The sequence below is a fragment of the Diadema antillarum genome, unplaced genomic scaffold, assembly GCF_040938485.1.
Source record: "Diadema antillarum isolate AM-2024a unplaced genomic scaffold, OU_Dant_1.0 scf00000180, whole genome shotgun sequence".
Classification (NCBI taxonomy): domain Eukaryota; kingdom Metazoa; phylum Echinodermata; class Echinoidea; order Diadematoida; family Diadematidae; genus Diadema; species Diadema antillarum.
Genome location: NW_027271069.1, coordinates 4545386 through 4556318, shown reverse-complemented (window position 1 = coordinate 4556318; position 10933 = coordinate 4545386). Strand labels below are relative to the sequence as shown.

Here is a 10933-nt window from a genome sequence, read left to right as displayed (position 1 = left end):
ATGTATTTTCTACACAGTAAAAACACTCCCGTACATGATTAGTTTCGTCAATTAGCTTGTCACGTCATTAGTCCTTTAAAACTTAAGGGGAAGTGAAATCCAAACATACATGTGGATTAAGTAAATGCAGAAATACTAACACATAGGTGAAAGTTTGAGGAAAAGCGGGCAATTCCTCGAAAAGTAACGAATATACAGTCATCGCTTGACGAGAAGACTACAATAGCTCGTGGTGACATGTTCATATCAAGATATAAAGAAAATATTTACAGGATTCCATAATTTTCTTTGTTAAGTACACATTCCCTTGACTTGTTAGTGACATAATGTTAAAGGTAATATTATTAAAAAGTGATCTTTTTTATGCTAGAAAAGTGAATATCATTTTCCGTATACATAATCAGATGTCACAAAGTGTTTTAATCCTCCCAAATCTTGAACAATTCATAACTTTTTAACGGATTGTCCTATTTTTCTCAAACTGTCACTTGCGTTATGCGTTCTAATATTGCGGCATTCCGTGAATTCACATTTGGATCTCATCATTCTCTTTTAAATTATTCTGTTGTATACATTGTGTTAGATTGCGCATGCAGAACAACACTGCAAGCCTGCTAATGTTTCATTTTTATTCCATTTATTTATTTTAGCTCGGCACTTGATTCAGCCAACACGGCTGTTCTTCCTCATGTCCGTGCATCACGAGGTAAAAATTACATAAACGTATTACAAAACATATACAAAATATCGTCAGCCACGACACCGGAAATCAAGCGATGCATAAAGAAGTTTGTCAGTTTTGTTGAAGGATTCTTTTTATCAAAATCAAACTTCAAGTACTATTGTATGAAGGATATAGAATTTGTGGCTATGACAAAACAAACGAGCGATTATTTTGTTTAATCTTATAATCTAGAATTTAAATATGTGACACCTGCCTAGCAATCATGAGGTCATGAATTCGAGTGCCCGAGTATGTATGCCCATGGATATTTGCCATGGCTATATTGCAACAGTGAATATATACTGCGTTTGTTAGGTCGATGAAGGGCAATTTGTCAAGTAGTCGCAACAATAACAAATGTTTTATCCTGTGGGATACAAGAATACAAGAGAATAGCTCATTAGAACCTCATAGATAAAAAAAAAAACATACAACATAGAACGTAAAATGTTGCAAGAAATCCGGACATTGAAACTTCGACAAGTTTTTTTTTTTTTATTTCTTAAATGTGGATAAAATGTCTCTGACTTAGTCTCTGTTCTAGACTTGTCTTTAGTAAATAGGCGAAAACTAGTGAGATGGAAAACATGCCTCGTCACTTTGATGGGAGTAAAAAAGCCCAGCCTGTTAGCCAAAATGAAACATTGAAACTTTTCAGCCTTTCTGCAACTAGGCATTGAAATAGTCTCGTGTAAAAGAGAGACAGAAGAAAACAAAAACCATTGAAACGGCTGGTTCCTCTACGAAAATTGTTGGTGTCCATCGTATCCCAAGGCGCGTTGTTTGGCGGCTGATGCACCAGACCGACGTCGCCTTTTAACGAAGACGTAGGTGACGGCGAGGGAGGATACACAAAACATCATACCACCGAAGATGTTGAAAATAATTCTGAAGGATTTGATGACATCATATATGTAGCCTGTTGGGGTAAAGCAAAGGTACACTGATATATGATAAAGACAATCGAAACAATAACATTAGATGGATGGTATATAGTTTTGATTGAGATGTGGCTTTAGGTTTCCAACATTTGTGTGTGTGTGTGTGTGATAATTAGAAACCACGAGTGAAATGTGAAAGAACATAAAATTCTGAGAGGAATCCAAGGTTTATTCGATGAAAATCAATGAAAAGTGAAAGAAAGTGGTCCTTATAAAAGGTGGCTTCCACCTTTTATTAGGACCTCTTTTTTATTTTTATTTTTAGAATTGTATACTCTTTGAGGTTTCTAATCCCCCCCCCCAAAAAAAAAAAGAAGTTAGAAACCTGAAGCCCTATCTCAACCAAAATTAAACCATTCCTTCACGCCCGCCTCACTCTGCGATTTCGTGTTACGATAACTCGTGATGTGTTTCAACGCAAGTCTGAGATATCGCGCGTCGTTGCTCTCAACTGCAGGATGTTCAAAAATGTTGTATCGCACACCCATGAGACTGCGTGCCATCTGGCAATCTTCTGCGATGCGATATATCGTATCGCAACAAATCGCACACTGTGAGGCGGGCATTACAGAATATGATTGTCATCTAAAACGTTATGCACTACACTGACAGACCTTAATGCCATGGACAATGCAGGGGCGGATCCAGAAATTCTGTAAAGGGGGGGGGGGGGGGGGGGGGCGTAACTAATATTTCTGGTGCCACTTCCGGGTTTCACTTCATTTTTTCGTTTTATTTCTTTTGTTTTTAACGAAATATAAAGGGGGGGGGGCGTGCGCCGGTTGCGCCCTCCTCTGGATCCGCCACTGCAATGGACGGTAATACAATGATCATAACAATAATGATTATAGTAATGACGTGAAGGAGTCATACAATATAAGGGTGTCGTGCTCTCGTGTCCTGCGCGAAGGATTCTCCAAGAATGACAATAGGGAGCTTTAGATTTTAGACGCGTGGACGTTCAAAGGGGAAAAAACATGGTCTGAGCGTGCGCAGTAGCGCACGTCAAGTTATTGCGCACGCTCAGACCATGTTTTTTTCCCCTTTGAACGTCCGCGCGTCTAAATTCTAAAGCTCCCTATTATAACGATGGCGACACCACAAGAGCTGATGAAAACTATTTTTAGGACAACGTGACTGAAGATCTTGAATGTATCACTTCTGTCAATAAGCGAGTTTGCTAATGCATTAAAATCAATGGACAGAATATTCTCTAAAGATCGCATTTCATCAACCTGTTTATGCCTTAATTCCTTTCAAAACTTAGAATCCAGTTTGCACACATGTATTGTTGATATGTCGGGCAGGCTGGGAGAAATCTTTTTGGTTTTCAACAGCAATCTTTGTGTTATCTATATAAATAGAATTCGAGTAATGCTGATAAACCGGTCAATTCACTTTTTCCTATTACTTTTCTTCTATACTTTCAGAAATGACACTTGTCCAAAATCAAGACACAACTAGACAGTGAACCCATTAGCTGAAAGCGCGCCCTCACCTGTTACTACTCCTGCAGTTGCCGCTGCAATTCCCGAGAAAAAGTAGGACAGTGCGATGATTCCCGGGAAGTGGTTATCGGTGACGATGACTGAGATACATACGTAAAAAGCACAAGCAGCTCCATACATGCCAAAACCTCCGAAGAATGAACAGACCAGTAGATGACTAAGGGTAGAGTTGAGCTGGTAGAAGAGAAGCGTGACACCAGTAAGACCAGCGTACAGTGCATATATTCCTGGACTCCATTGGGACCTGAAGCGCATAATGAAAGCGAGCATCACGCGGGATACGAGGCCTCCTGTTGCCGCGGCAACAGGAAGGAACACGGCAAACCGTTCGTCGATCCCGACGCTGATGGCGTATGAGACCATGAAGAGTACCCAACCAGTGAAGACGATGTCGCATAGCATTTGGCAAGGTAGAAAGAAAAGCGTAAAATACTGTTCTTTTCGAAACAACTTCAGCCCCAGAAGCAAAGTCATCCAGAAAGAGCGTTTGGCTGGTGATCCTTTCTCTTTATTTGTTGCAAAATGTCTTCTAGAATTCCCATCTAGGGTGTCACAATTCTCGTCATGGTAATCCGAAAGTGCGTGTGTTTCTGGCTGCCTAGTCACACGTGTCTTCCGAGGGGGTCTTAGCGAAGCGCCGATTGGAACACAGTTCAGGAATAGTCCACCCAAGCGCAGGAAGGCGCCGAATAGACCGAAAGCATCAAGCAGCTTCGCACCCAGGAGGGGAACCAACATTCCACCTACAAGCGACCCCATCATGCTAATGAAATTGGCCGTGCCGAAGTGTTCTCCGAAATGTTTACGCATTAAGACCGTGGACGCCTGGCCCAGTAAGGAACTGGATACACCTATGAACATATAAATAACCCTTTCTTATTCACATGATAGAGGCGTGATTTTCACTGTGCTTAGACTAGTAACAGGTCTGCTATAGGAACTTATATCCTAGTATACTGACCGAAAATTGATAAAGATAAAAAAAAACTCAACTTAATCTAAATGAGATTGAACGTCACCGCACGTCACGAGTTTGACAACCGCGAATATCATACAGCCCACGAGTAATACAGCCCACGAGTCAAATAATCCACGAGTCATACAGTCCATGAGTCATACAGCCCATGAGCTACACTGACAGCCCACGAGTTATGCAATCCACGAGTAATATAGCCAATGATATCGACACTATACCAAAAGCTACTAAGACACATGAGTTCGACACTTGGCAAACAAAATCTACGACACATTAGGCCCAGACGTAATCTCGAACTCGTTGGTCGTTTTTGGCTAGAATTGAAATCGTAGGACATATTTGCCTGGTGTCGAACTCATGGGCTGTATGACTCGTATCTCACATATATATGCTATATGACTCAATGACCTTTATTCATTGTTGAACTTATGTCGAACTTAAGAGCATTGACGACTGTGGATAGGCAAAAAAAAAATTATGTTCGTGTACTCAATGATTACGCATGCGCATTCATGGTGGAATCAATGGAACTGAAAATTGTGAAAACTGCAATAGATAATAAAGACCTGTAATCTCAGCAAAGTCATCAGTTTTTGTTTTTGTTTTTGTTTTTTTGTTGATGATGATGCGAAGAGGTAAAGAAATTTTATAGTTACTTCACTTCCAACGTATTCTAAAATTTATACCAACCCCAAAACTAAATAAAAACACGAAAAAAAAAAAGAACCCTGGAAAACTAAATACAGTGCGATCTCAAAGCACCTGTTATGGTTATACATGTGTTTGGTATTCAGCTGTCTTTCAACAGTTGAGCAAAGCCCACAGTAACAGTGTATGTTGTCATATTAATTAAATCGTGGTTTATTTCAAGCTTTAGTTTACAACCCTGCTGCAGACAAAAGGAAAGCATTAATATTGTCAAACCTGACATAAAGAAGAAGACCCCGAGGAGAGTCGTAGCCTTGGTGAAGGAGGCACTGATGATGGGTAATGCTGTGCCTAGTCCGCCCAGTATCGATACGCATCTTACGTCATACCTGCTTATCAACATCTGCGCTAGAGGACCTATACAGACAAACGCAAAGACATATGCCCTTTTAGTCCAAGAACAAATACGTGGATTCAGTGAACGCAGCAATATCGGTAGAATATACCTCACTTAAATTTTGAGGAAAACCGAAAAAGAAATTCAAAGGTAACGACTTTTAAAGTTGTGGTTAAATCCATGGCTAATTATTACAACTGTTCGTGATCTCATAATACACCAATATACATTGTATTCCTGTGGAACATTTGATTTTTGTTCTCCTTTAGCTTTTAGTGACTTTATGGTATAAGCAAAAATTCTGTCTTTTTTCAATGTGACTTAAAGGGGATGGCTAGTAACTGATCAGTGGGAATCAGTGTGAATGGTGGGGGATGATTGTTCCAATTCTTGTGGGATTTATTTAAGAGAACATTATATATCTATTGTTGAGTGAAAATTATTTGCTTCAGAATGGTCTCATATTCAGGTAATGTGCAGTTTAATGGTACCAGGCTAGCATGCCTGTACAGTGACGTGGCATTAAGCTGCACATTACTTGAATATGAGACCGTTCTGAAGCAAATAATTTTCACACACTGATAGACATATAATGTACTCTTAAATAAATCCCACAAGAATTGGAACAATCATCCCCCAGCATTCCCACTGATTCCCACTGATCAGTTACTAGCCATCCCCTTTAAATCAATGATACAATCACTTGAAACAAATAGAACATTGAAGTTTCGTTTGAACTAGGAATGAAGTATCAAATTTGTCTTGTTGTCTAATAGCCTCACAGGAAAAAAAAAGACAAGGAATGCCCTTTTGCAGTGACGTAAATTGAAAAGAATACTATATAATGTGTACTTTGAATCTTTATGGAAGATTGGGACTAAAAAGGAGATGAGTCTTACGAGGAGTTTATGCTATTATTGTGTGTGTGTGTGTGTGTGTGTGTGTGTGTGTGTGTGAGTGTTTGTGTGTGTGTGTATGTGCGTTACACGACAATGACTCCATAATCCTTTCTTTAATTGCGGTGTTGGAACCGATAATGCTAATATGTCATGTAGACATCGTCAGAAATCAACCCCTGTTTTTCACGAGGTGTGTGTATGGATTTCTCACTCGAACGAGCTCGATCTTTTTCCAAAACTTATTAAACTGATTATCGATCTAGAAAAGGCACTCCAATCTCCCTGTGCATGTACTATGAAACAATGATAATGTATCTACGAAAACAATCATGACCGTTTACTTAATACACAGTGTTAACGTCAATTACTGATTATACTCCTCACATTATATGAGCAAGCTAATGCGTCTACACATGATGATATAACTTACATGCCATGTAATACATAGTCTGATGTAGTGAAAGAAGAAGGCCAACTGTAGAGTAGGTACTGTCCAGTTGTACCACTAGGGATGGAATGAGAACACCCAGAGATTTCATCACCCCAAGTTGTAACAGGTGGTTTCCAAACTTCGCTAGAAGAACGACGTATCGCCACCCTTCTCTCGGCACCGAGCCTTGACCATTGGACTGCGACATCATGGAGCTTTCAACTTCCTTAACCTCAAAGAAGAAAATGATATAAAGATGCAAAACGGTCAATCATATATCTTGCAAGAAAGACCTATACGGGCGCCAGTCACTTGCCGCCAATAACTCTGCCTACTCGAGAACGGTTCAACCAGGGAGGTGGAAAAGTTTTCCACCTCCCTGGTTCAACTAATTCCTGAATACTCCCAGCAGATCTAATGTTGGCTAATTACGTAACCATTGACATAGTTACAACTGTCGGGGAGTGAAATGTGCAATAAGTAAATAAGAAAGTCCACCTATAGACAAGAGAATAAATGATTCAGGTAGCTTTGGTGTCAGTTGTAATTCCTCTAGCAGCTAGAATGAGAAACGCTTTAACACACAAAGACTGGTTACCGTCGACCCGTTTTGTATATGTCAGTGGGTTCAAGCTCAAACAATACCCCGTCTTGACGATGTTCTCCGGATGTCATTCGGAAGCGACCTCGACTTCTGTTGTTTTATTAAGAAAATTATGGGTTAATTTCCCGTACATGGGAAGGATATGTGAGATATAGAGATCTTGGAGTCCCTGTCGACTGCAGTTTGCAGGTCAATATGCAGCTCCTGCGATCAGCACAGTGCATTTTCTTTTTTTAATGGCACTATATAGAGTTTGTGCATGTTGACATTTAAAACTTGCTCCCACGTGGTGATCACGAAATCAAAACGCTGCTGCCTCAGATGGCGTGCTGGGAACAATAGATGTAAAATATCAGGTCAGGTCAGGTCACACCCGTAGCATTTCTGCCGTTAGGGCACTGAGATGTCCTTCTCCAGGTTTACTTATCCTGCGCCATTCTCATACAGATTTCCACCGGCTTCTCCGCCCATCTCCTCACATCATCCACCCAATTCCTCCTTGGTCTTCCTTGAGCTCGTCGCCCATCCACCCGACCATGCATTACCGTATGCGCTGTAAAATATACTTGCGCCATATTCACCTGTAGGTCGTAAATTAATTTTAGGTCAATAGGTCATGCGATAAGCTCTTTATAAAAACGTGATCGAACTGGCTGATTTTGCTTTGAAATTTCATACTTTCGCCAATACGTGTTGACAGTGTACGATTCCTGACTGAACTCTCCGTCAAACCTCAGCTCAGTGTCCACTCTTGTGACATTAAAGGTAGGGGATACCTTTTACAGACCTCCCAAAATGCAGCAAAACATTAAATATGAACCTCAGGGGACTTGCTTAGGCCACTGCTTAGAAATTTGGAAGTCAACAGTTATCTAAAATTTGAATAATGCACAAAACTCAACTACTCAGTAGTTCTGTGTGTCAGCCACACTTAAGCCTTTTTGTTGCATTCTTCTGTATTTGTGATCTATAAACAAAAATCTAAAAGTACAAGAGCTGATGTAATAACATATAGAGTGTGTGGTAAGAATGTATATAGAAATGTTTGTAAGTGTTGATGAACTTTCTTCACAAAATATACATGATGGACACACATGCAGTACATGGGTCTGCAAAGGTAGCCTAGTAATGTACTGGAATTTACGGTGAGCCCCGAAAACAATTCAATTCAAAATCTAACCGTCAAAAAAATGTACTAAATGTTACCTTCCACTTTCAATACTTTATGGGAGTTTCTAAAATGATATTCTCTTCAACATACCATGCGCACTGTATTTATACAACTCTTCATTTAAGGCGTGCAAATGGGATTCCCTACCTTTAAGACATCTTGCGCCATCTTGCGTATTTTGCTCTGATCGTACGAGCGTGGCATGGTTCATATTTCACAGATTAATCACAATCATCTGTGTTGGATTTTTCTTTTCGTTCCTGCTCTTTAACGAGCTTTATTTTTCCCACGATTCATGCTCGCGCGCATAGCTTGTGTATTACACGTTCTGACTGGAACTTTCGTAACATGGTGTTGTCCTCGATCGAATGATATGGCTTTTCGAGTCTCTCTAAAGTTAAACTCTTTCTGAAGAGTTCAGTACGATTCATAATAAGACTCTGTTAACTTACGGTTCAGTGTACAACGGTTGTTGAAGAGTTTGCTAAGTTTCGCCAGGAAGGTGACGTTGTTGCCAAGTCTCATCCGCGATCCGTCCTCTGCCTTCGCCGTCTGCTTTCAAATCCTTCTTTCAGAGGCCACATCAGTACAAGGAGCAAAACACTAGTAGGCCTTTCGCTGTATAGGCGTCAATCAGGCGCCGTTTGATATACACGTATGCTTTTCCAGCTGGAAGTAAACACACAGGGTGACACAGATCGGTTTTCAAGGAGAAGAAAATTCGATGTCCTTCTGCTCATAAATAACAATGTATTACAAAAAAGTGTTTTTATTCTCTCTCACTTTCTCTCTCTGGCTGAAATGTGTCGCTCCATGAAGTCAATAGATTTGATTGTTTTCAAAGTACCGCTTCCATAAATATCAGGTGATCAGTGAGAAACGGTTGATCGGATTTATAAGAAGAATGAGGCAGGATTGAAAACATTTCGATGAAAAAGTCGACGAACGAAACTTTTCAGTCACCTTGTCGCCAGAAGGTTGTACAGTGGGTTCAATCTTGATATAAGAGAACTGACAACATACCGGAGAAATAGAAATCCAGTGTGCTTGTTGTTTTGTGGTTAGTGTGTGTAACGTGAGACTCTCAGTGAAACACTATATATCGCATTAAAGTACAGACAATTGTTCTGAATACAGTGGGGATGTAAATAATACAGCCATGTGAACAAGAACAATAGTGTGCGCAATACTAACAGTTTTGCAATGGACACAGCTGATGCGACATCACTGACCCAAAGCGGGAGGTATATAGTCCCAGCTCCCTGGTTTAATCGTATAGAAAGCACATTAGGTCATGTCACAATTTAAGATTATTCAAAAAAATCCCTCAAAAGGTCGTTATTACTTGATTATTGAATTATTCATGAAAAGTTGATGATCATTGTGTTTAAATATCTTTGTATTTCGTGTGCGTTTGCGTGCCTTTTTTTTATGCGTTTCCGTATTAATTTGACTTGTTATAACAAATGCCAGTAAAATACCTCTTGGAAGGTTCAAGAAAACTTACCGCCTCACAAAGCTTTCAAGCTTTCCTCCAAGTTCTCTTTTCAATCACACGTTTAACTTTACCAAAGGTTGTATCCCTCAGTTTAACATTTAAGTGCATTATACTGTTCATTTGATATGTCCATTAATGATCTTTTTGTGTGTATAGGCATTGTATTCTTTTATCTAAGCTGTGAGTTAACAAATCCAATTTAACTGAACTGAACTGAACTGAACTGAATTGTGCTCCAAGAGAGGCAAATACAATTGCAATCAGATACGAAGAATCTAGTTACTCAAATGCTCATTAGTAACATCGAAGAGGTTTTAATACCATGAACTGCGTTTAAAGGGGATGGCTAACTGATCAGTGGGAATCAGTGGGACGCTGGGGGATGATTGTTCCAATCCTTGTGGGATTTATTTAAGAGTACATTATGTATCTATTGTTGTGTGAAAATTATTATCTTCAGAATGGTCTCATATTCAAGTAATGTTCAGTTTAATGTTTCCAGGTTAGCATGCCTGTACAGTGACGTGGCATTTAACTGCTCATTACTTGAATATGAGACCGTTCTGAAGCAAATAATTTTCACACAACAATAGATATATGATGTACTCTTAAATGAATCCCACAAGAATAGGAACACTCATCCCCCCCCCCCCCCAGCATTCCCACTGATTCCCTCTGATCAGGTACTAGTAAGTTGAAGCGGCCGTTCAAATTGTAAGCAAGTCATTTAATAATCATAATTTTGCCACCACCGTGTTCATGTGAACCAATGTCATTTTCACAGGTATTGATGGACTGTTTTCGTTTTCGTTCTCGTCTTCTCACTTCAATGAGCACATCAATGATGAGGAAGTGTGGTTATCGTGATTTCCCCTTTTTCTCTTTGACATGAAAAAAAGAATACAATTAAAAACCTATATATTGTAATCCAAAGATAATAGTTTACGAATTTGATGCCACTTTAAGATGTGCTGATTCAAGCACATATAGACACACACAAACACACATTGTGTGACAACCATCATTCAGAAACGATCGCATTTGCCTTTTCAAGATGATATTGCTCTAGAAGTTCCGGACCTCGCACTCTAATTTTCTGGTGCATGTCACAAGTTCGACAGCCATGCCACTAATCAT

The 10933-nt window shown here is 39.7% G+C and overlaps 1 protein-coding gene across 1 annotated transcript; it reads right to left on the bottom strand.

Moving 5' to 3' along the window:
• Window positions 1-1464: 1464 nt before the first annotated feature.
• On the bottom strand, window positions 1465-6731 carry LOC139723057 (monocarboxylate transporter 3-like). Its single transcript, XM_071634331.1, has 4 exons — window positions 6524-6731; window positions 5074-5214; window positions 3164-4024; window positions 1465-1643 (listed from the first exon to the last, which is right to left on the bottom strand). The coding sequence occupies exons 1-4, from the start codon at window positions 6729-6731 to the stop codon at window positions 1465-1467; spliced, it is 1389 nt and encodes a 462-aa protein (XP_071490432.1).
• Window positions 6732-10933: the final 4202 nt, after the last annotated feature.

What these genes read in the sequence shown, in the direction of transcription:
- LOC139723057 (XM_071634331.1), bottom strand. Translation starts at nt 6,731, where the DNA reads ATGTCGCAGTCCAATGGTCAAGGCTCGGTGCCGAGAGAAGGGTGGCGA. An exon ending in GACTATGTATTACATGGCAT is followed by an intron (nt 5,215 to 6,523) that starts GTAAGTTATATC and finishes TTGTCTGTATAG; the next exon opens with GTCCTCTAGCGCAGATGTTG. An exon ending in AACTGCAGGAGTAGTAACAG is followed by an intron (nt 1,644 to 3,163) that starts GTGAGGGCGCGC and finishes TTACCCCAACAG; the next exon opens with GCTACATATATGATGTCATC.